The sequence below is a fragment of the Plecotus auritus genome (genome assembly GCF_963455305.1).
Source record: "Plecotus auritus genome assembly, chromosome: 8".
NCBI classification, from domain to species: domain Eukaryota; kingdom Metazoa; phylum Chordata; class Mammalia; order Chiroptera; family Vespertilionidae; genus Plecotus; species Plecotus auritus.
The window spans coordinates 23,510,146-23,536,071 of record NC_137782.1 but is presented as its reverse complement, the minus strand read 5'-3'; the positions used below and the strand labels follow the sequence as shown (position 1 = coordinate 23,536,071).

Genomic DNA, 25,926 nt, shown 5'->3' with positions numbered 1-25,926 from the left:
GATGGTTGGGGTGGTAGCTGCTATTGTTTCATTGTGTCAGCCCTGTCTCCTGCCTCCAAATCCTGTGCTTCTTCCAAACATCACATACATGGCCCAACTGCTGTGGGAACCCACCCAGACCAGATCCTCGCTGCATTGATTTATCAGAATCATTTTGATACCTGTAGTTTCTTCTTTCATTTTCTGCCGGAGCTACAAGTTTCCTAAGTTTACTGGTGTTTCTTATTTAACTTTCTCTTCTAAGTTCTTAGGAAAACCTTTCTGTTCTGCTGCATTGAAATGTAGGGTACAATATGAAGGCCACACAGCAAACTGGTTAAGAGTGTGTACTTTGTTTGAATCAAATGGATCTGAGTTAACTCACTTACCAGCTAGGTAATAGCAGTTATTTTGATTGTATGGGTTTTTGTTGTTTTTGAAATCTCCTCAAGTGTAAAATGGGGATGGTAATAGTAAAACTACCTCATAGAATTATTGTGAGAGTTAAATGTGATGATACATGTAAAGCATGTATCACAGTGCCTGGCACAGAGTTGACACTTCGGTTGCTGCTAATATTGTTGCTGTGGCTGTTATTAATAATAATGATAATTTTATCTAATTGCTTCATAGTGTTACAGAATTTAGAATGTAACTCTTACCTTTTATCTTATGATATAAGATCTTCTTAGTCTGCCTTCATGACAATCCTGTCATCATCACTCATTTTATTTGCTACTGTAGTTTCAAATATTATTCCTAAGTTTTTTACATAAAAAAAAAGAAAAGTCTACACCTGTAATTCCAGGTCTGGACGCACTGCAGCTTTGTAAGAGGAAGACATATGTTGGGACTTGGTTCTTTGCTGTGTTACATGTCCCTTAGAGTCTGAGTTGGTTTGGTTTCTTTACATGGATTTCCTTGGGTGATTTCTTTACATGGATTTTCCTTTTCCTCAAGAAAGTCAGAATTGTGTTGCCCAATTTAGTTGTCTAGAGTCATCCCCACACAGAGTCTTCTGCCCCTAGACTGTCTATTCTTATTCTCTTGCCAATTATTTATCTGAATTTTTAGAGGCTAGATTTCCCAAATTCTGGGCTACTGGTAAAATTTTCATCAGGATTCATGTTCTTGACTATTGTTGGGTCTAGGATGACTTGGTCCTCTTCTCACAAGGTTCCGTTACTTCTACTTTACCAACCAGTTCATGCTTGGAGGTCAAATTGGGTCCAGGGTAACATCCCCTTGTTAATTCATGTGTTGGCAGGGGATAAGTAAGAAAAGAATAAGACTCTAAGCAGCTGTCCAGGTTGCTACAATATTTTAATGCTCTGTTAATTACATTATTTCATCATAAAGGTACCGTCTGTGTTTTCTGATTGGGTAGACCAGTGGTCAGCAAACTGCGGCTCGCGAGCCACGTGCGGCTCTTTGGCCCTTTGAGTGTGCCTCTTCCACAAAATACCACGGCCTGGGCGAGTCTATTTTGAAGAAGTGGCGTTAGAAGAAGTTTAAGTTTAAAAAATTTGGCTCTCAAAAGAAATTTCAATTGTTGTACTGTTGATATCTGGCTCTGTTGACTAGTGAGTTTGCCAACCACTGGACTTATGAGTTTGCCGACCACTGACCTAGACTCTCAATTCCAATAATTATAGGCTGTTGTTGTTCCTTGTGATTAAGCCCCTATCCCAGTGGTCGGCAAACTCATTAGTCAACAGAGCGGCAAACAGCGGCTCGTGAGCTGCATGTGGCTTGCAAGCCACAGTTTGCCAACCACTGGGATAGACAGATAGTAATATGATCCTATAGTGTTTCATTTATTTTATTCTCCTTCCTTTTCCCCTCTCCTCCACCATGCTTTCCACCTTTATTTCTTAACTTCCACACAGGTATATGCCTTCTTAAGGATATTCAGCTTTACTTCCTCACTTTATTTTGCTTTAAAAATTCTTTAGTTCTCCCCACCCCTGACATAGCACAAAACATTTTCTGTGAGTTCTCCCCGCTTACGTGGCAGTATACTGCCCAGAAGACCTTGGTTTCAGCTGTAAGCCTGGAGGTTTTGCTGTGCACCTCTAAAGCGTTGAGGAACTGTTAGTTGGAGATGACCAGCCCAGACGTCATGGGGACTGCCTGTCATTATAGTCTTCTTCCTGTTTTCAGTTTCCCAGAAAGCAGTGAGGGACTGATTTGAACTCTGATTCCTTTTATGAGCACGACTGAAAGCAGGTGGTTGAGGCTTTTATTTGCTTTTCTGGGTCTTATGATTACATTCAGTGCAAGTTAAAACTGGGAAATGACTTGAGAATAAGTTTTTGGGGCAGTGGGAACTGATTTTTTTTTATGTTTACAATTCTCCTAGGCCTCCTTAGTTTGTGGCTGTTTTTTTGTTTTGGTTTGGGTTTTGTTTGTTTTGAGGGGTGACACTTTGCAATGCAGTTTTAGATGTCTGCCCTGCTGCATATGTAGAGGGTGGGGATTCTTCTAGACTGTGGACATTTGGTCCATATTTAGAAGTGAGGGATTTAAGGCCATCGGTCAACAGCTTCTTGCATTGTTTGCTGTTCTCCATTGAAGTCATGATTAACACCTGGGCTTTCGTTCGTTTGGGTCCCCTCAGATACACCTATGAGCGAATTGATGGGCGAGTACGGGGAAACCTGCGCCAGGCAGCCATCGACCGGTTCTGTAAGCCAGACTCAGACCGCTTTGTCTTTCTTCTGTGCACCAGAGCGGGAGGCCTGGGGATCAATCTCACAGCCGCTGATACCTGCATCATATTTGATTCAGACTGGAACCCACAAAATGACTTGCAGGTAACCATTAGGATGATTGCTGTTTGCCTTAGCCACCCCAAACCCAAGAACATATGGCAGGACCTGGGTTGGCTATAGAGTATCTGCCATGTTCCATGCTATGGTGTGAGCCAGAGGGCAGGCTTAGGGCCTCGGCCTAGGGCAGTGGTCGGCAAACTCATTAGTCAACAGAGCAGCAAACCATGGCTCGAGAGCCGCATGTGGCTCGCGAACCGCAGTTTGCTGACCACTGGCCTAGGGGAACTAAATGAAAAGTAAATGTCGGCCCTTCCTACAAATCAGAGAATTGTTTTTTCCTTTTACTTTAAATTAAGTGATATTTCATAGTGGTAGCTTCCAAATATAGAATTGAACTACTTCTTTATTATTATCATCATCAGACATAAAGAAAATTATTAAGCTTGACTAATCCTCAGTTCTGGCATTTTCACTCATCTTGTTTGTTAGATGGTCATATGTCATATTCAGCTAGGGAGATAACACAGGGGTGGGAAATTTCCACCGTGTGTCAGGGTTGACAGGCATCCTCACTAGCTCATTTGTTCTGCACTTAATGCAAAGTGTATATATGCCCTTTTAAGTGGATTTGCAGGTTGTATTTTCTAGTTTTACCCAAGTTAAATAATGGTGACTTTAAAAGATGATTTATAAAGATTGAAGTTATTCGAGGATCGAAGTTTATACATTTAAAAAGTAAGCATAGACAAACAAGAAAATGACAGAGCTAACACTTCCAGTTTAGAGTTCTTCATCAACCCTGTTTGAAAGTAAAAACAGTGACCAGATTAGACAGTAAATTAGCCAAAGAGATTCTAACTTGTCAAGAAGATCATTTAGAATATAGATTTACGTTATTATTAATGATGAATTTATCCTAAGTGTATCTTGGTATATTTTCTAATACTCTGAGTGTGAGTATAGGGTAGGGAGAGTAGTGGGTGCCTCACAACCTTTTTCATGACACAGTGACTAATAAAAGAAGTTTGGAGGATGCTTCTTCACAAAACTGAAGAGGTATCCTAGGGCAATGGTCGGCAAACTGCGGCTCGCGAGCCACATGCGGCTCTTTGGCCCCTTGAGTGTGGCTCTTTTACAAAATACCACAGCCTGGGCGAGTCTATTTTGAAGAAGTGGCGTTAGAAGAAGTTTAAGTTTAAAAATTTGGCTCTCAAAAGAAATTTCAGTCGTTGTACTGTTGATATTTGGCTCTGTTGACTAATGAGTTTGCTGACCACTGTACTAGGGGATTCCACAAGGAAAGGAAGGCCAGGAGGGAGAGCCAAGCTGATGCCTGTTGGGCCTTCTTCCATGGCCACCACTTCACACAGAGCATTCTGCTTTGTCCTTTCCATTTAATGAGTTTCCAGGCAACATTTTATTTGAAGAAAGCAGTCTACTAAACAACCAGTCCTTTAAATTATTAAATTGAGGACAGTTGGCTAAAACTCAGAGGGAAAAGTCATTGTAAAACAAATTGTGTGGCACTGTGTTCAGTAAACAAGGAAAAATATATGAGTTACAGAGAGCAATACTTATTACAAAGAAATAAAACAGTGTAAGGGGATAAGAATGATGAGGGTTGGATGCCCTGGTTTAGAAAGTGGTCTAGGAAGGCTCTTTTAAGAAGGTGATCTGAGCAGAGACCTCAGTGATGGGGAAGGATCTTAAATTACAAGGTCAGAAGGAATAATGTTCCAGACAGAGGGAATAAAAAGTATAACCACTTAGGGTGGGAGTGAACATAGGTGGCACCCCTGAAGCAGGTGGGCCAGGCACTTACTGTACAGTCTCAATCCCAAATAAAGTGAGTCAGGTTTCTTTTGAGTTCTCTCCTGCCTTTCTTGTCAGTGTCCTCTTTTTCGCTTCCTGCTCCTTTTTTCCTGCTGCCCCAAAGCATCCTTTTCCATTTCCCATGCTGTCGACTCCTTTCCTTCCTATTCTCAGCCAGCTCTTGACTGACTTATTGACACATTTATTGAGCCCAAATGTAGGCCTGCAAAAGGAAGAGCCACTTCCCAGTACTCCCTGACTCATGATGCCAAGAGCCCAATTCCTCTTTTGCATGAGTGGTGACCCTGTGGAGGCAGACTTTTAGATTGGCAGGAGAAAGGTAAAATTGCTAGGCTTGGAATAAAGTACTTGTGTGTAGAAACTGGGTTACAGTATTATACCAGCATGCTAAAAGTGGTTGGGTTCCAGTAGCACTGTAGTAATTTCTTTAACCTCTCTGATTATGCAGTTTTTACAACAAGTAATAAGCAGTATTTTAAAGTATTAAAGAAAATCTGCTTTTTAAATGTAATAGAGCTAATTACTTGAAATAGTAGTATAAAGGTCAAGAGAGGATATAGCATTATGCTTGGTTCTTTGTACCAGCTATTTTATTTTCACACTAGAGGCCTGGTGCACGAATTTGTGCATGGGTGGGGTCCCTCTGGGTGGCCTGCAGGGATCAGGCCAAAACCCGCAGTCCAACGCCACCTGCAGCTCCTACCTGCTGCTCCCACTCATCCCGGCCCAACTGTGCCTGCCGCTGGCTCGCGCCCAATCATTCCTGATAGGGAGAGGCTCCTGTTGCCGCAGCAGCACTTGCCAGTAATGAGCCCTGCATCTGGTGCCCTCCCAAGGGGAGTAGCCTGCGGGATCTGGCTGAAACCAGCTCTCCAACATCCCCCAAGGGGTCCCGGATTGCGAGAGGGTGCAGGCCAGGCTGAGGGACCCCCTCTGGTGCACAATCGGGCCGGGGACGGACCGCGGGAGGGCTCCAGGGCATGTCCACATCAGCTGGACCCCAGCAGCAAGCTAACCTATCAGTCGGAGCGTCTGCCCCCTGGTGGTCAGTGCACATCATAGCAACTGGTTGACCAGTCGACTGTCTGCCCCCTGGTGGTTAGTGCACATCATAGCGAGTGGTTGAGCAGCCTTAGCATACCATTAGCATATTACACTTTGGTGTTCAGTTGTTCTGCCGTTCGGTCTATTTGCATATTACCCTTTTATTATATAGGATGATTGTAAAGGCATGGTGAAAGGTTTTACCAAGTTCTGGAAGTGAAAGTGACAATAGTCAATTAAAGGCCTGAATCAATTTAAAATCTCACTGCTTGGGCAACTAAGACATTCCCCCTTCCTTCCCTTTGCAGTCACTGGGATCTGAACATCACTACTTTATTTCATAGGCCTTTGTTCACTTCAAATATATTAAAAACTAAATAACTAACCAGGGGCCTGCAGATTGTGCAGGAGCACATCAGAGCTCTATAATTTTTCCTGTGTGGGGGTGGCACCGCCGCCCCCACTTGCCTAACTACTCCAGGGTTCTGTATATATATATCTTTGCTGATGGGTCTTATTTGGACTTCATCTCAGTTGCTGCCCTAGTTCTCTCTCTACCACATGTTTTTGTATGTGAGTTCGGAAAATTAGGAATACCTGATTAACTATTGGGTATTTGACTGTAAAATGACGTGTCTCTAAATGTGACAGGACTCATCTTATTATCCTTCAGGTAAGTCATCTTGGTAGAGCACATGTTTATCTCCTGGTATCATTTAGCTGCCTGTGGCAGTGGTCCCCCAAACAGGTTTGCTTTTCTCAGTTAATGAGAAGTCCAGAGATGTATAGTCAGGACTACTGGGGGGGCTTCATAGTGTCATCAGAGTCCCAGGTTCCTTCTGTCTTTCTGCTCCTTCATCCTCAGTGAATGTGGTTTACATCCTCTTGGTTCCCAGATGGACACTTCATGTCCCAGGCAGGAAGGTGTGATGCTTTTTTCAGGAGAGCAGAACCTTCCCAGATATCTCTAGTACACTTCTGCTACATCTCGCTGTCTAGACCTGTGTTACTTTGCCATCCCCGGGAGGCTGGAAGGGGTTTCATTTTGGACATGTTGCTGCCCTTTGCAAGAATCAGGGTTCTGGTAATGAGAATCAGGGTTCTGGTAATGTGGAAGAAAGGAAATGTGGATACCAAAGAGGTAATTAACAGTGTCTTCAGTGCTTCTCTTATTAACCTTTGTTCAGAACCTTTCTTAAAATTCCTCCTGTAATTTACTCTCAACACTTGATGAGCCAGAAAAAGAAAAATCAGTGTAAAATCTATGGCCACATATTGTTGCTGCTTTATAGGTTCCATAAACTGTATTACTTACCTTGATTCATTTCTTTACCAGAGTTATCCATCAAACCTTCCCCTGATACTAAAGATTTAACTACCACTAAAAATACAGAAAGAAGTTGTGGCAACTAATTTTAATAGCCAAAGACTAAACAGCTTAGTTCTCTAGTAATAGAAGACTGATTGACTAAGCCATATATAAAAGAATGAGGAATATATCTGCAGACACCTAAATATAGTGCTGGGTGAAAAAAATAAGGTGGAAAAGTATGCATAGTATGCTAGCATTTATCTAAAAAGGCTGTCTCTTCCTTCCCCTGCCCCATGGAAAGATAAAACTAACAAAAGCTTTATTTTTATTTTTAAATATTTTTATTGATTTCAGAGAGGAAGGGAGAGAGAGAGAGAAACATCAGTGATGATAGAGAATCATTGATCAGCTGCCTCCTGTACACCCTTACTGGGGATTGAGCCCGCAACCCGGACATGTATGTGCCCTTGACTGGAATCAAACCCGGGACACTTCAGTCTGCAGGCTGACGCTCTATCCACTGAGCCAAACCAGCTAGGGCAAAAAGCTTTTTTAAATGGTTACCTATGAGGGGAGTGAGGAAATAGGATGGAAGTGACAGGGATAGAAGCTAGTTTTTCCAAATATGCCTTTTTGCATTTAAAAAAATACTTTTATATGATTTTATTGATTTCAGAGAGAGGAAGGGTGAGGAGAGAGAGATAAAAACATTAGTTGGCTGCCTCCTGCATGCCCTTCAGCGGGGATCGAGCCCATATGCCCTGACTGGGAATCGAACTTTGACCTCCTGGTTCATGGGTTGATGTTTAACCACTGAGCCACACTAGCCGGGCGCCTTTTTGCATTTTTTACTTTGGAACCATCCTAAGTATTTTATAGCATTATGAAATAAAATTAATTTTTTAAAATGTATCTTTATTGTTAAAAGTATTACAGATGTCTCCTTTTTCCCCCCATTGACGCCCTCCACCCCATGGCCGCCCCCTACCCAAGCCTTCACTGCACTATTGTCTGTGTCCATGAGTTATGCATATATGCATATAAGTTCTTTGGTTAATCAATTCCTGCCCTCACTCCCTCTGAGATTCATCAGTCTGTTAAAAAAACTTTTTATTTTGAGATAATTTTAAACTTTAAAAATGTTGCAAAATAAGTGCAGAATTCTAGGACCCTTCCAAGCTTCCCTTAATGTTAATATTTTATATTAGAGGCCCGATGTACGAAAATTCGTGCAAGAGTAGGCCTTTTTTACCCCCAGCTGCCAGCACCGGCTTCCCTCTGGCACCCGGGACTTGGGCTTTCCTCCTCCGGCCGCCAGCAGGCACCTGGGACCCGGGCTGCTTCCCTCGGGCTGCCGGCAGGCACCCGGGACCCCGGCTTCGTCCGGAATGACGTCTGGAATGATGTCCGGTCTAATTAGCATATTACCCTTTTATTATTATAGAAGATAACCATAATGCAATTATTGAAACCAGGAAATTATCATTGATACAGTACTTTATCACAGACTTTCTTCATATTCCTTCAGTTTCCTACAAATGTTTTTCTTGTGGTATGAGATTCAGTCTAGGATTTCACATTTCCTGTAGAAGTCATGACTCTTTTGCCAGCTCCAGTCTGTAATAACTTCCGTCTTTTCTTATTTTTCATGACCTTGACACTTCTGAAGGGTACTGATCACCTGTTTTCTAAAATGGCTCAATTTGTGTTTGCTTGATGTTTTCTTATCAGATTTTGAAGTTATGCATTTTGGACAAGAATATCATAGAAGTGATGTTATAACCTTTTCTGTGTATCATATCATGGGGTATATGATTTCAATACCTTACTTGTGATGTTAATCTTGATTACTTGGTTGAGTAGGATCTGCCTGGTTTCTCTACTGTAAAGTAACTCTTTTTACCTTTAAAGTTAATATCTTGAGAGGAGATATTGAGACTTTAACCTGTTTCTCATCATACTTTTGCCTATTTTAGCATTCATCAATGGTTCTTGCCTTCATTAATTATTATTATGGTGTTTGGCTAAAGGTAATTTTCTGTTTCAGTCACTCCTTCTGCAGATATTAATTGGAATTCTACTAGAAAGAACAGTTGACCTTTGCCCACTATTTATTTACTTGTCAGTATGGACTCAATAATATTTATTTTATGGGTTATAATTCATTACTCTCATTGTTTATTTTGTTGTTCAGATTTGGTCATTTGTTCGTCCTTCATGTTGGCTCCTGTGTTGTGTGACAGGCTGCCATCAGTTTTTGTGGGGGTTTTTTTAAGTATATTTTATTGATTTTAGAGAAGAAGGAAGAGGGAGAGAGAGATAGAAACATCAATGATGAGAGAGAATCATTGATTGGCTGCCTCCTGCACGCCCCCTACTGGGGACCCAGCCCGCAATCCAGGCATGTGCCCTTGGCCAGAATTGAACCTGGGACCCTTCAGTCCGCAGGCCAACGCTCTATCCACTGAGCCAAATTAGCTAGGGCCTGCCATCAGTTTTTGAGTACTTCCTTTCTAGCACCACGAGGTGTTCAGGTTCATGCCCCATTTTTCCTGGTTTAGCCATGGAATTGGCATTTCTCCATGGATCCCTCATTCCTTTTATTTGAGGATGGCATTTAGAAACTAAGATTTGGTACTAGGTATGCCCATTGCTACTGGAGTATTATTGCTTCTAGACACCCTGAACAGACAGAGCTAGGAAATATATATATATATATTTCATATATGTGTGTGTGTGTGTGTGTGTGTGTGTGTGTGTGTGTGTGTAAACACAAATGCTCATACCACACATCTCTATTTATTCCATTTCTGTCCATCCATAGTGAGATTTCTGACCAACACCACAGAATTCTTTCTAGCCTTTCCCACTTCCTTATTTGAAACTCCTTTCCCTGGCTGTGAGAAGCCTGGATCCCATTATCATAACAAAGTATATTTATTCATTTGTTCAATCCTAATATACGCATAAGTGTACTAATTTCAGAATTACTAGCCCATATTCTGTGAAAAGTAAATTTACCAGCCTGTAATATTGGACTATATAGTGTTTTTTTGTGTTGTTTTTTTTTGGTTATTAGTCTTACAGTATACAATCAAAATGCCATTTTGCAAAGTTACTGGGTCTAATTTTTTATTTCCCACCACCTTCATTGTGATTAAATTAATGTAGGGAAAAATTTATTTTTAAAATTCAAAGCAAAACTAAACAGTTGAATCTGGCTGTATATCAAGTAAACAGCATGAACTCAAGAGAGAAATTATTTCAAATGCCTATATTTAATCTTTTTTTCATTGTCGTTTTGATATGATTTCAGTTTGCAAGTCCTATATACCCTTTATCCAGATTCACCAACTGTTTACATTTTGCCGCATTGACTTTGTTATTTTTGCCCTTTTTAACCCTCTCCTCTGTGTCTCTGAATGCATACATAGATGTAACATGCTCATGCACACATACTAGCACACACACCATTTTTGTCTGAACCATTTGAGAGTAAGTTGCCCCCTAAGTACTTTAGTGTAGCAGTCGCCAACCTTTCAGACCTCACGGACCACCAGTGGTCCGTGGACCACTGGTTAGTGACTGCTGCTTTAGTGTGTATTTCCTAAGTGCCAGGACATTCTCTTATATAAACACAGTTCAGTTCTCAGAATCAGGAAATGAGAATACTGTCTCCAATCCATAGTCCTTATTCAAATTCTGTAATTTCTCTCAACATTCGTTATAGCTATTATTCCTCCTACAATCCAGCCCAGGATCACCCATTACATAAAGTTCTCCTCTCTCTAGCTCCCTTTAACTTGAGTCAGTTCATCGATACTTCTTTTCCTTTTATGACTTTGATATTTTTGAAGATTACAGGCCAGTCATTTTATAGACTGTCCCTCAGTTTCTGTTTGTGTCTCCTCAGGATTGGATTCAGGTTTAGTAATACTACTACTGAAGTGATATGTCCTTGTCAACATAACATAAGAGGAACATATGATGTCTGTTTGTCTGATAATAGACTTTGGTCTCTTAGTTAAGTGGCATCTGCCAGATTTCTCTACTATAAGTTGCTATTTTTTCCCTTTGAAATTAATAAGCAATTTTGGGTAGATAGTTTGAAACTATGTAAATATCCTGTTCCTCATCAACATTTACACATTGATTTTAGTTTCCATTGATTATCTTTGCCTGAATCAGTCATCATTATGATGGTTGTAAGGTGGTGATTTTCTGTCACCCTACATTTTGTTGGCTACTACTATAAAAAAGAATTTTCCCTTTTCTCCCATTTATTTATGTCAGTATGTACTCATGGTTTCTTTTTTATTCAGTGGGTTATATTCCATTGCTATCTTTATTTCTTTTGATGTTCAAATAGTCCTAGATTTAGCCAGTGGCAGCCTCCTCAAGTTTCGAGTGTTATTTTATATCTCCATCATTGAGTGAGTACTTCCTTCCATTCTGGCACAGTAACATATTTTAGGCTCATCTTATACTTTGTCTGCTCCAGCCCTCCAGTTAACCATTTCTCTAACATGACTTTGTTCTGTCTTATGAACAATGGAATTTAGAAACCAAGATCAGAGATTCAGTTGTATTCTTTGCCACTGGAATGCTATTGCTTGTAGACCCTCTCAGTGAACATAGCTGGAATACATACACACAGAGAATATAAATATGCATATACATATAACATGCCTTCATATGTATATGTGTATATGAACAAGTGTACACATAAACTTAATTATGAATACACACATATATCCACATCTATTTCTATGTATATATACACATGTGCATACCTAACCATGAGTTAACACTGATAACCTCCAATCCATTCCAACACCACAGTCATTCTACTTTTCCTCCTTTCCATATTTGTAATTTCCTTTTTCAGCTCTCAGTATATGTATTAATTTGCTCAATCCTAGATTACACAGAAAGCAGTTTCAAAACTGCTAACCCTACCACTGTGAAAAAGAAACCTACCTGCAAGTGGGTATTTAAAACACTATGAGTTGACTGTACATATGTAGTAGGATATAACCCTAAATGGGTGAAAACAAAAATCTTACGTGTTTTTCAGTAATTACATTTTGGTGAGATTATAATGATACTGTTTTTCTGAGACTGTTATATATATACTAGTGGCCTGGTGCACGAAATTCATGCACGGGGGGGTGTCCCTCAGCCTGGCCTGCACCCTCTCCAATCTGGGACCCCTTGGGGGATGTCCTACTGTCGGTTTAGGCCCGATCCCTGTGGGCCTAAACCAGCAGTCGGACATCCCTCTCGCAATCTGGGACTGCTGGCTCTTAACCGCTCACCTGCCTGATTGCCCCTAACCACTCTGCCTGCCAGCCTGCTCGCCCCCAACTGCCCCCCGCACCGGCCTGCTCGCCCCCAACTGCCCCTCCCCCCCCACCGGCCTGCTCGCCCCCAACTGCCTCCCCTGCTGGCCTGCTCGCCCCCACCTGCCCTGTCCGCTGGCCTGCTCACCCCCAACTGCACCCCCTCCTGCCGGCCTGATTGCCCCCAACTGGCCCCCCCTGCCAGCCTGCTCACCCCCAACTGCCCCCCCTCCCCTGCTGGCCTGATCATCCCCAACGCCCCCCCCCCCGCCACCGTCCTGATCACCCATAACTGCTGTCCCATCCTTGCCTGATCACCCACAAGTGCCCTCCCCTCTTGGCCCCTAATCGCCTCTACCTTGGCCCCGCCACCATGGTTTTGTCCAGAAGAACGTCTGGAAGGTCTCCTGGAAGGTCTCCCAGTCTAATTAGCATATTACCCTTTTATTAGTATAGAGGCCTGTTGCGTGGGTGGGGGCCGCCTGGTTTGCCCTAAAGGGTGTCCCGGATCAGGGTGGGGGTTCCCTTTGGGGGCGGGGCGGCCTGGGCGAGGAGCCTGTGGTGGTTTGCAGGCTGGCCACGCCCCCCATTGGGGTGGGGGTCCCCACTGGGGACAGTGCTGGCCTGGGGCAGTTTGTAGGCCAGCCATGACCCCATAGGGTGAGGGTCCCTGCTGGGGGGGCATGGCCAGCCTGGGTGAGGGGCTGAGGGCTGTTTTTAGGCTGGCCACACCCCCTTCAGGGTGGGGGTCCCCGCTGGGGTGCCTGACCAGCCTGGTAGAGGGGCTGATGGCTGTTTGCAGGCTGGCCACCCCCCTTCCCCCCAGCGGGGACCCTCACCCCATGGGGACGTGGCCAGCCTGGGTAAGGGTCTAAGGGCCATTTTCAGGCTGGCCACATCCCCCAGCGGGGACCCTCACCCCGATGGTGGCATGGCCAGTCTGGGTGAGGGGCTGAGGGCCGTTTGCAGGCCCTTCCCTCAGCAGCTGGCCCGGGTGACCCAAGCCTCCCATGCGCTCAGGCTGGCTCCATGGCCACCAGCCACAGGCCCCTCCTTCAATAGCCGGCCAGGGCAGGCGGGAATCTTGGGTCACCCCCAGCGACGGAGGAAGTCAAGCTTCGTCGCCGGGCACAACCCAAGCCTCCCGCTCACTCTGGCCTGCTATGTGGCCGCCGCCCACAGGCCCTTCCTTCTGCGGCCGGCCCAGGCGGGCGGGAAGCTTGGCTGCCTCCATCGCCAGGAGCGACCCAAGCCTCCTGCCCGCTCTGGCTGGCTCCGTGGCCGCCACCATCTTTATCCCACTAATTTGCATATTCCCTCCTGATTGGCTGTGGGTGTCATGGAGGGATGGTCAATTACCATATTACTCTTTTATTAAATAGTATATATTGTGGGATAAATCAAATGAGTGATGACGTTGTGGTTAAGAACTGAGTTTTAAACATGGTTGAAGAGATACAGATACATGGTTAATGGATTTAAAATATTGTTATGATCTCATGATGTGTTTTGTCTTATATGCCATGACTGTATATACTATACACACACAAACACTTCTATTTTTTCCCATTTAATAGGCTAGAAACAATGACCAACCAGTAGCAGAGAGCATCTCTAGGGCATCCAGACTGTTGTCTCCAACCACCATTTCCTATCAAAGAAACTAGGACGCCTTGAAATAAATGGCTGACTCCACTTCTGGGCAGGAAATATGCAATAGGAGCATGAAACATACTGTCATACCAGAAAGCATGGGAGCTATCAGAGACTACTGGTCTTTGATATAACATACAAACATAAATACAGACATACCCATATCTTTTTCTTTATCTGTATGTGTATGTATGTATGCATGCGCACAAATGCGCATGTGTACACACACACACACACACGTTAACCATGAGCTCATCCTGATACCTCCTACTCCATTTTAATACCAGAGTTTATTCTAGTCTTCCTCCTTTCCATATTTGACTGGATCTTGTCAGAAAAAACTCAGGAGCCAACTTGAAAATGTTCTCACAGGACATTTTTGAACAGCAATAGAAATAATAACAGCAGTGCAATAAAACATAGGACATGTATTTAAATGTAACCTCATTGTGTTTCTTAAACAAAATATTAAAAATCTTCCTTAGTCGCTTTGGTGGATGTTATTTTGGAAACTGATTAAATAAAGAGAAAGAATTAAACATTTAGCTTGTCTCTCCTATATGAACTGTATCATCAGGGCAACCAAAAATTTGACAAGGGAAATTATAATCCTTAATGAAACAATTGTTCTGGACAGTGATCATCAATTCATAATAAAGATAACCAGACATCATGTGCCTCTTGATGGAAATTCAGCACTATGTATGAAATACACTTGCCAAAAATGAAATCTTAGTCTGCTTAAGTCTCAAGATATAACTTCCACTTTAGGGGAGATACAAGGAGCAGGGGCACTTATTCTCAGACACAGCCAGAATGAAGACCGCAAAATGTAGACTATATTAAACTATAAGACAGATATCTGGTTTCTTCAGAAAAATAAATTACATATGAAAAAAGAGAGATCAAAGGCAGGGAGTATCTATAGATTAAGAGACTTGAGACATATCAACCAGTTACAGTGTAATGTCTTTCCTTGGATCCTGATCCAAACAAGCGAGCTTTAACAAGTATGTATGAGATAAGCAGGGAAATTGGAAGAAACGGAGTATTAATTTTTTGAAGTATGGCAATGATAATATGTTTTACAAGAGTTCTTATCTTTAGAAATACATATTGAAATGTGTAAGGATGAAACAATATGGTGCCTAGGATTTGCTTCCTAATGATCTTGGCGGGTAGAGGCATAATAGATGAAACAGGATTGTCTATACGAGGTTATTATACTTTACTTTTGTGTGTGTGGAATTTGGTGTAGTAAAATTAAAAAGTGGTGCTGCCAGCCCTAACTGGTTTGGCTCAGTGGATAGAGCATCAGCCTGCGGACTCAAGGGTCCCAGGTTCGATTCCGGTCAAGGGCATGTACCTTGGTTGCAGGCACATCCCCAGTGGGGGGTGTGCAGGAGGCAGCTGATGTTTCTAACTCTCTATCCCTCTACCTTCCTGTCTGTAAAAAATCAAAAAAATATATTTAAAAAAAAAAAAAAAAGTGGTGCTGCCAGCTCTGAGGCATTTCCCAAAAGAGCAGAACCGGATCCCAGGAATGAGTGCCTCCACTAAGATCATAGGCTAGCGGGGGGAGTATGCCATGTTCTTCTCATCACTTTACCCTAGTACACAGTGGTCAATAAATAGCAGGTGATGAAATAAGTGATCTTGAAAGGGCAGCTGGCATTTTGGTGAATTCTGTCCCATGACTCATAACTTTGAGACCTGACCACTCAAACCACATGGAACTTAAGCATTTCCCTATTCCTTGGGCCACTGCCATTATATCTGGTGACATGATGTGTATGACCCTCCTTCCTTCCCAGGCTCAGGCCCGATGTCACCGGATAGGCCAGAGTAAAGCTGTGAAGGTGTATCGCCTCATTACTCGGAACTCCTATGAGCGAGAAATGTTTGATAAGGCCAGCCTGAAGCTGGGTCTGGACAAGGCTGTTCTTCAGGATATCAACCGAAAGGGCAGCACCAATGGAGTGAGTATGACGGTACCTGTGCTGGAGCCTTGAGCATTTGTCACACAGCTGGGGCCTCTGGATTCTTCCTGCAACTGTTTTAAGATTGACTCTCACCAAACTGAGTCAGGCCAAACAAGTTTGTTGGGTAATACCCTACCCTAGAGGGTAATTCGGGTCAGGTCTCTGCATCTGATAGATAGATAAAGGAAATCTGTAGGAACAGTTATGTAGTAGGACTGCCCAACATGCAGTGACATTTCAGTAAAAAGAGTTTTTTAACAGTGCCTGTTAGAAGTGAGTAGATCTTTACACTTAACTCTAAATTATCTATTGTCACCATGCTTTTATCTCATACTCCAGACAATGGAACCTATTTATCTGTATCCCTCAATGCCCCTAACAGTCCTTGGCATATTAAAGATGTTCACTGCATGATGGTCAGGGAATAAATGAATGAATAGATTAGCAGCTTAAAGTAATAAAATCTTTTTTCCCCTCTAAGGGGGATAAAAATTGCAGCTAAGATTCTTAAATTGTATTAAAGTATAGACAAACAAAGTAGAATATCTCCTTAATATCTGGGCTCAGGGCATCAAAGGTTGGGAATTAAACCTTCTAAATGAATTCTCTTTAGTCCAGATGTTCTATATCCTCGTAGCTATGCATGTGTTGCTAAGTATAATACTTCAAGTTACCAGTGCTGCGAGTTATGGAATTCCCTCTTGTGATTGATATAAAGAGAACCAGATTCTTAATTAAAACCAGGAAGGGGAGTTTTGAACTCCCCATTTCCTGTTTTCAACAAGCAATTGAGAAGATCACACTTGGCACAGGATCCTCTCTTTAGTTAAGAAATGACATCATTTCCAATACTAATGTATTTATTTAATAATGAAGAAATCATTCTTTAGCTCATTTGGTACATCTGGAGGTTTTTAAAGATACAGACTCAAACTGAAATATAAAATAAACATTAAATATATCCTCTTTAATGGTGCATAGTTTTAATGGCTTGTGACATTTGGTAATAACCAACGTCCTGAAGAACGTTAGGGTCATTGGAAATGGGCTGGGTTTTATTCTGGAGCTCCCTATAGAGGATCGTCTGCCTGCCCTCCCCATAGTTCTCTTGAGTGCCTTTATCTGGGCTTTCATTTTCTAAAGCTTGTTGTTCACGTCTTTATTCTTCCGATATGTGCAGTTAGTGGAGGTACTGTGTACTGAGTCACAAGGGCCAGATTTGAGGCTGTTTTTCTCCTGTGCATTTTCTACTTTGTGAGTAGCCTTTGGTGACCTGTCCAGGTACAGCAGCTTTCGAAAATGGAGGTAGAGGACTTGCTCCGGAAAGGTGCTTATGGAGCCTTAATGGATGAAGAAGACGAAGGCTCCAAATTCTGTGAAGAAGACATAGACCAAATTCTGCAGAGGAGAACCCACACCATCACCATCCAGTCTGAAGGGCAGGGGTCCACTTTTGCCAAGGTATATATAGGACCTTCTCTCCAGAGTCCATTGCGAGGAGCGAAAAGAAAGTTGTTCAGGCTTTGACTCTCATTAGTCAGACTTCTATTTCCCTAAGTACAGGATTGAAATTTTCTGGCTACACATTTATTCTGTGTGACACTCTGAAGAAACAGGTTCTTAGAGGATGTGTCAGTAATGAGCTAGAAGCTACAGAAAGAACGCCACTCCTAACCTCTGGGAGCTGGTTTTCAGCGAGCAGGATAAACACCTTAGCTCGCAAGTCTCACTATTCACTGTTCACAAAGCCTGCTCTGAAGCCCTTGTGGTCACTTTGATTCCCTTGCAGAACACTCCTTGGTCAGTTTCTAGTGAACACCCAAGTCCTCAACCTCAAGCAAGTATCTTTTTCATTTCATGAGAAAATACATTTTATTCAATAATCCCAGCTAGGTGCTACCCTGCAAGTTACTGGATTTAGAATTCAGCTAATTAGACCGCTTATCAGATCACTCTCAGGTTTCCCTGACCACAGGCTCCATGAGCTTTGTGACCTGTCTAATTAAACTCCTGTTTGACATGGGACATTTTCAGTAAGATATTTTGTGCTTTATAGCCATCACTTATCTCTGTCCACCTCATACTGCCCACCTCAGTGCCTTTTCTGTAGCAGGCATTTGGTAACTGGTGAACTGAAAGAAAAGTTTTATCTAGGGAAGTTTTAAGAATTAATTCTTTCACAGGGAACTAGATGTCAAGTAATATATTGCCATTGTCTTCCAGGGCTGTCTTCCTGCTTCCAAGTTTAAGTTTCAAAAAATGATCCTGTAGGTTGAAATTGTAATTTCCTGAACCAGTCTTTTAAGAGAGAAGAAGAAGAATAGCTTCGAGGCTCTGTTTGAGTTTCTGATACATTTAAAAGAACACAGGTGTTTATTAATGTGTACTGTGTTCAAGCACAGCTTATTGATGCTTATCTTCTTCACAGGCTAGCTTTGTGGCTTCAGGAAACAGAACAGATATTTCCTTAGATGACCCGAATTTTTGGCAGAAATGGGCTAAAATAGCTGAACTGGATACTGAAGCAAAGAATGAAAAGGTACAGCATTAAGAATATTTTATTCCAAAGGGAGTGGACTGATAATTCTCAGGGGGAAAGGGGTATGGGGGGTTCATGAAGAGAATGGACAAAAATCATACACCTATGGATGAGGACAGTGTGGGGAGGTAAGGGCAGAAGGTGGGGTGGGAAATGGGTGGAGGGGAGCTATGGGGGGAAAAAGGAGAAATAATTGTAATAATCTGAATAAAGATTTATTTAAAAAAAAAAAAAAAGAATATTTTATTCCATTGAACATTTCACTGTGTCTTATAGGACTATAAATTCCCACACAGCTCAAGTCATTATTTACTCCTGAGCCCTAATTCTTAAATGAGATGGTAGATGTAATATACTTAAAACATGCTTAGCTTCATAAACGTTAGCTGTTAGAATTTAAAATGACCTATGGGACATACTGGGCACCTGAGAGATCAAGGCAGTTAGAACTGGAACTGGCCAAACAGGTCAAGTTTAGTCCTCTGGCCCAAGCCAACATCCCAATCTTGGTATGTGACTATTTTACCTCTTTTTCACCATTCCTATGAAAGAAACAGGAATACTGAGAAGAGGGGAAAAGCAAAATAAGTAAAGTTTGTTGGCTTCACTTCCTTTCTTTCAGTATCTTGAATTTTTCTATTTCTATACATAAGAGAGAGAATGGTCTTTAAATAAAGCCAGAGTTTGAACACTGCCTCTGCCCCTGACTGGATGTGAGCCTTTGGGCAAGGTACTTGACCTCACTAAAACAAGTTGAAAAGGAGGTGGTGATAGCACTCATGACTATAACTGCCTAGCCCCTTGTGAGGCACCCCACGCCTTAAGTGTTAGTTCCCCCTCCCTCTGTCTCAGACCTGTCGCCTCACTGCAGGATGAGCATACATCCCTTTTTACCTGTCTTCTTAGGTGAGTATTGAACTCTTGTGAACCCACAAGCCCGGAGACAGTTCCTGCAGATATCCAGCTGATTCAATAGCCAGCACCCAGCCTTAACTCTTCTTCTGTAGGATCACCAGAGGTTGTTTAATTCAACTCTTTCTCCAAATAGGAAGATTGTGCAGTCCTTTAGTAACCTGTGTTTTACAGTTTCACAGTCAAGAAGTTACTCTGTGTGCAGGGAAGTTGGCAAAGGGGAGGAGAAAGGGTTCTTGCCCTAGGGACAGTAAGAAGCAGTTGGAGCAGGTGGGAAGTAAGGTGATTGAAGCAGGGATGATACTAGAAATTTACCTGGGCTACATAGGGGAGTATTCAGGAGCTTAGCCTGCCTTTGGAAAGAGATGTAAGGGTAAGGAGTGAGACGCATGAGATGATGGAGATAAGAGAAGAGGCGATGGTTGTGGCCAGGGGAGCCACCAAAACGAGAGGTTCCTGGGCTAGGAATAATATTTTCGGTGAAAGACAAAAGGTTAGTATTTAGTGCCAGTGGAAGGCAGAAAATGGAACAGCTGGAATATGTGTTTTTCTTGAGAAAGTTGCTGAGCAGATGGAATTCTCCAACTGGTCCTATCTCCAGAACGCAGCCTGCCTCTGCATGCTGGGCAGAACGTTTGGGGTGCACCACTCTGTCTTTCTTGCAAGAGCAGACTGTCACTTTGGGCACTGTGGGGCCTTGCCTGCCCCTACTGTTAGAATGACTGCAGAGACGGCAGATGGTGACGGATGACACGTCAACTTCAGCCAGTCCCAGAGAATCCCCGCTGCTTGTCGTGGACAGAGCAGGTGTGCTGGGGACAGCCTTTCCTGCTGGAGGATGAGACCAGGGTGTGGTTCTTTCCCAAATGTGTCTTGAGGAATGTCAACAGGATATGCTTGTGCATTGCGATGGGGAAGAGAGAAGCAGGGCTTTCTCTTCAGTAGTCCTCTCTGTTTCTAGGAAAGCTTAGTGCTCGACCGGCCTCGTGTGAGAAAGCAGACCAAACACTACAACTCCTTTGAGGAGGATGAGCTCATGGAGTTTTCAGAGTTGGACAGTGACTCTGATGAAAGGCCCACGAGGTCAAGGCGCCTCAATGATAAAACCAGGCGCTACCTCCGAGCCGAATGCTTCCGGGTAGAGAAGAACCTGCTCATCTTTGGGTGGGTATTGGCTTTGCCTATTTGTTGTTGGTGTTCAGTCCCTGAAATTTTTCCAGTGTGTCTCTCCAGTCACCTCTGGAGTTATGGGCTGATGCAGGCTCGGTTAGAGCAAGAGAGAACTGTGCTTTCTGCCCATGACCACCCCCCCCACCACCACCACCACCATTACCACCACCCCAGTCACTGTACACTCTGCTGCCCTATTGTAGATGTGCCATGATTTCCTATATGCTTGTCATAGCGAATCTTTGCTACTAATTTGCTGCCTGGTACTGATTTCCTGCCTTTCCCCCCACCAAGGATATATAAAGAGTCAGTGAAGCAGATGTTCTCATTAAGGCATGATTCGTGCAGGGCTCTGGCTTTGATCAAAATAGAAGGTTTACCTTCTGGGAGCTCACCATTGCTTTTGAATACTAAAGCTGGACTCCTTTAATTCCAAATTTTTATTTTGCGATCCAAATATTTTTGTCCCTCTCTTCTTAATCTAGTGACCATATAAAGTGCTCAGTGTCCAGTGTCCAGGTCACCTTAGTGTCATTTGGTATGCTACAACATACAGGCCTCCAAGGCCTTGCAGGACAAGGTCCTTGGACCAGTTAATAGACCCAACAGAGGATGAGAAGCTCTCTTGGTCCCTCTTTGTCCTGCAGTGTTGAGGGCATGCATGGCCCTCGCTCCCCCCAACAGCCTTCTATATTTCCACTCAGCTGGGGCCGGTGGAAGGACATCCTGACTCATGGGCGATTCAAGTGGCATCTGAACGAAAAGGACATGGAGATGATTTGCCGTGCCCTGCTGGTGTACTGTGTCAAGCATTACAAGGGGGACGAGAAGATCAAGAGCTTCATTTGGGAGCTTATCACACCTACCAAAGATGGGCAGGCCCAGACCCTCCAGAACCACTCAGGTGAGGTGGCCTGAGAAGCACAACTCTCCTACACTTCCAGCCCTCTTCCCATGTTGGTCCATGTTGCTGTGCTTTGGGGACTTCTCTTTCTCAGGTCTGTTTCAGAATATTATCTGTGGGAAAGGATGATGATTCTTTCAGTTCCCCCTCAGCATTACCCCGAGCTACTGTGATGTTTAAGTACTATTGGGCCCTCCAAAGTTTGCCAGGTGCCAGTCCTGCCCATTTACTTGAGCATCACAGGGGTGCCTCTTCCAATGAGACTCACACCATGTGCTCCATGGTTTGTCTTTGCGTTTCACAGTGCTGTCTCCGCTCCTCCACCTCTGTTTGTGCCTTTCCTTGTGCTGTGCGTCTCCTTCCTGTGCTTGGCCATAGTTCACCTTCAGGTTTCAGATCAACTTCCTTTTCCCTGACTGTGTTGTAAGTTCCCAGAGTGCACAGCTTATGGTACACCTTTCTTGATCCTCTTGGGATACTTGGTAAATTCTTACTTCCTGACTGAACAGTCCTGAGGTTTACTACGTTTGGGACCAGGCACATCTCTTCACTACCATCAATCACTATTTGGTAGATGGAGGAGTAGGGTCTGTTGTCCAGAGCCACCACACACAGCCTGGCTGCCTTTTTGCAATCCCAGCCCAGTTCTGTTCTCATGCCCATGTTTATGCTGCCTTGTCTCATCAACCAGCCTTTCTGTTTCAGGGTTGTCTGCTCCAGTCCCCAGAGGGAGGAAGGGGAAGAAGACGAAGAACCAGCTTCTGCTCCCAGAGTTAAAGAATGCAGACTGGCTGGCCACCTGCAACCCCGAGGTGGTCTTGCATGATGATGGCTACAAGAAACATCTCAAACAACACTGCAACAAGTGGGTGTGCCTCCTCCTTCCCCTCCCCTACTAGTAGCTCTACTCACTGTCCAGGTTCTTTAGACCCCTGCAGGAGCATGTGATGTTCCTGTACTGCCATGCAAGGTTTGGAAAAGCAAGATATGGGGTCTAAGCTGGGTCATGATTCACTAGCTTTAAAGCCTCTCTGATCCCTTTACCAGTATCTCTTTCCCACAAAACCTAACCTCTCTGCGAGTGCAGTTTTTACCCCAGAGGGTTTTTTTGGCCTGACTCAAAATCCAATTAAGACCCTGGTGATTTCACTGTCTTTTTATTTGCCTCCCTCTGCATGGCAGTCACGTTAACTTGAGCAGAAGACCAACCTAGTAGCCATCACTCTCAGTCCCTCATGCCAACTTGCTTCCTCTTCTCAGTCGCTGTTGCCATTCGTGGCCTCCAGGTATTTGATAGACATGCATCCGAGATAGTATTCTTATATCCCTGGGCTGACAGCTGGATGGGGTAGGGAGAGACAGAGGAAAAAATGATAGATAATGAAACTCTGTTTGTATGAAGTTTAGTTTTGAAGAGTTAAAGCACTCAGCCACTGAAACATTGATATGCTTGCACATGGAAATTGCATCACTATATAGCGTATCTATTAGAATTAAAAGGACCCTTGGAACCCATCTAATCCAGCTATCCCTGGCATTCCTGGTAGGCAGTGAGAGGGCCTCTGCTTACACATCTCTGATTATAAAGAATTTAGTACCTTATGAATTAAGAGGTTTTGCTAGGTTTTCCCTATAACATCAACCTAATGGGGTTTTTTTAAATTAATTAATTAATTTAAGTGTTTGAAGTATTACAAATAGTAGTACATATGTCTCCTTTTTTTTTTCCCCATTGACCTCCCCCCGGCCTCCCCTTCCCCCCAGTACATGCCTTTACCTGCCCCCCCCCCCCCAGTGTCTTTTATCCATTGGTTATGCTTATATGCATGTGTACAAGTCCTTCGGTTGATCTCTTACAGCCACCGCCCCCCCCGCCACCACAACCTCCCCTGCCTTCCCGCTGTAGTTTGACAGTCTGTTCAATGCTTCTTTGCCTTTGTATCTATTTTTTTCCCCTTTTCTTTCCTTTAAAAAATCTTGCCTCTGCAGACTAGAGATAAACATATAATAACAAAAAATGTTTGAGTCCCAATTTCAATGTCCAACAGTTCTGAGTCCCCATTTCAATATCAAACAGTTCCTTAAGTGTACATGTCAGCAATGATACCTGGATGGTGGGCACATGGTGGCAATGCAGGTCCGACCTCAACCTAATGGTTTTATGGTTGTTTGGGGGTTGGTTGTTTTTTGTTTTGTTTTTTCTTTAACAGATAAAGTCTAGTCCTTTCCCTTCATTCTTCCAAATATTTGAAGATAGGTCTCATGTCCAATACTGTAACAAAAACTACTGTACACAAAAGTACAAGTTCTTTAGGGACAGTAGATCTCAGTCTCACACTTAAAGGTCACATGCTGTGGATAATGGAGCCTGATTGGTGCAGGACCCACTATCGTGGTTGCTGTGACTGAATGAGAGTCACCATGTGGGACACAGATAGAGGAGGCTGGCTAAGCAAGAGGACCTGTTGATGGCAGCGCTTATGCAGCAGGCTAACTAAGGAGTATATTATAAATAAACTAGAGGCCTGTTGCACAAAGATTCATGCAATAGGCCTTCCTTCCCCTGGCTGCTGGCACCGGTTTTCCTCTGGCACCTGGGACCCAGGCCTTCACTCTGGCCGCCACCTTCAGTCTTTGCTCCAGCTGGAGCACCACTCCTGTAGCTCCCTCCACCCTCCGCCCTCCGCCCTCTCCCTCATAGCAGGCGTTGCACCCCGCCCAGCCGCTCTGCGCCTGCATGTGTGCTGCCCAGAGGCCCGGAGCAGCTGGGGGGCTGGGGCCGCTTCCATCTTTGTCAGGTTAATTTGCATACTCAGTCCTGATTGGCTGGTGGGTGTTGCGAAGTGATGGTCAATTTGCATGTTTCTCTTTTATTAGTGTAGATATTAAGCAACCATTGCTTCTTGAACAAGTTAGACATAATCAAAATAAGGTGTTTGGTGAGAAAAATTAATCTGGCAATAATTTGCAAGAGAGAAGTTAAAGCTAGAACTGACTGGCCAACTGGAAGGGTTCTGTCATAGTTTAAGTATTGATCATAAGAACTTAGATTAGGATGCTAACTAGAATTGGGAAGAAAAATTAAATAGGAGACACATGACTAAAGAAGAGTCCATAGTGTGTGATGAGGAGAATAAAAAGCAGATAACTCCATGACAATAAACCTTGATGGAATGAGCAATGATGGAATGAGAATCATTATATTCACTAAGAGATGAAGAGCAAAACGAAGGGCTCAAGTTTTGCCTTGTTAAGTTAGAGCAGCAACATTTGGCTATTCCATCCACAGCTACAGATGTGGGTCTGGAGCACTGAAAACAGGCTGTGCTGGAGAGGTTGACACAGAACTTCCCTCTACACCCGAAGAGATGATCGCAGTATCCCGACAGGGCATCTTCCAACCTCTGCTGAGCCTTCGGACTTATGGGAGTTTGCCATTTCTCAGCAAGACTCATTTAATTACCAGATGACTCTAATTAATTGTCCTTCTGTATATTAAATCTAAACTCCGCTGCCTTGAAACTTCCACCCTTTGATCTTGAGTCCTGATTCTATCTTCAGATGCAGTGGAAAACAGGCAGAATTTCTTCAGCATAAATGACTATGAGCTCTAGATTGAGGGCTCTCTTAATTAGCAAATTTACTGCCACCCAATATCAGATAAGAGTTAAGACAAGCTCTGGTGTCAGGACTGCCTGGATTTAAATTCTGGCCCCACGGCTGACCAGCAGGTGAATTCTTTAACCTCTGTGTGCCTTTTCTTCACCTAGAAAATGAGATTAACAGTAGTGCCTACCTGTTAGCATTGTTATGAGGATTAAATGAGCTAATACATGCTGGCACACAGTAAGTACTGAGTACTCAAAGCTTTGTTTGATATTAGTGGTATAGTATTTAGGGACATGAAATTGTCATGTAAAGAACTTTGAAAAGTTAAAAATCAGCTGCTTCAAATCTAAGCTGTAAGAAGTCAGGACAATGGTTAGTTATTCGGGGTGAGGGTAGTGACTAGAAGGGGATACCGGGATGCCTGTTGGGGAAATAAATGTTGTGCTTCCTGATCTGGATACTACATGCACATGTATGATCACTTTGTCAAAATCCCACCAAGCTTTAAGCTTACGCAAAGGGCACTTTTGGGAAGTATATTTCATATCAGCAAAATGTTTTGGTTTGTTTGTTTTAAGAAAGAGATGCAGCCCTGGCCGGGTAGTTCTGTTGGTTAGAGCAGTGGTCGGCAAACTGCGGCTCGTGAGCCACATGTGGCTCGCGAGCTGCCGTTTGCCGCTCTGTTGACTAATGAGTTTGCCGACTACTGGGTTAGGGCATCGTCCTGATGTGGCAAGGTTTAGGGTTCAATCTCCAGTCAGGGCACATATAAGAATCAAGCAATGATTGCATAAATAAGTGGAACAACAAATTGATGTTTCTCTCTGTGTCTTTATTTCTCTCTCAAATCAATAAGTAAAAAATTTTTAAAAA

At 43.4% G+C, this 25,926-nt stretch overlaps 1 protein-coding gene across 2 annotated transcripts in view; it reads left to right on the top strand.

Annotated features, from left to right (window-relative positions):
• CHD6 (chromodomain helicase DNA binding protein 6) overlaps nucleotides 1–25,926 on the top strand; it is a 176,886-nt gene that overhangs the window by 99,424 nt on the left and 51,536 nt on the right. For both annotated transcript variants that reach the window (XM_080686871.1, XM_080686872.1), the window contains exons 17-23: nucleotides 2,600–2,795; nucleotides 15,752–15,916; nucleotides 17,201–17,380; nucleotides 18,348–18,458; nucleotides 20,332–20,534; nucleotides 21,245–21,444; nucleotides 22,150–22,309. In XM_080686871.1, the coding sequence (XP_080542997.1) occupies nucleotides 2,600–2,795; nucleotides 15,752–15,916; nucleotides 17,201–17,380; nucleotides 18,348–18,458; nucleotides 20,332–20,534; nucleotides 21,245–21,444; nucleotides 22,150–22,309 (1,215 nt within the window). The remainder of the gene's footprint in view (nucleotides 1–2,599; nucleotides 2,796–15,751; nucleotides 15,917–17,200; nucleotides 17,381–18,347; nucleotides 18,459–20,331; nucleotides 20,535–21,244; nucleotides 21,445–22,149; nucleotides 22,310–25,926) is intronic.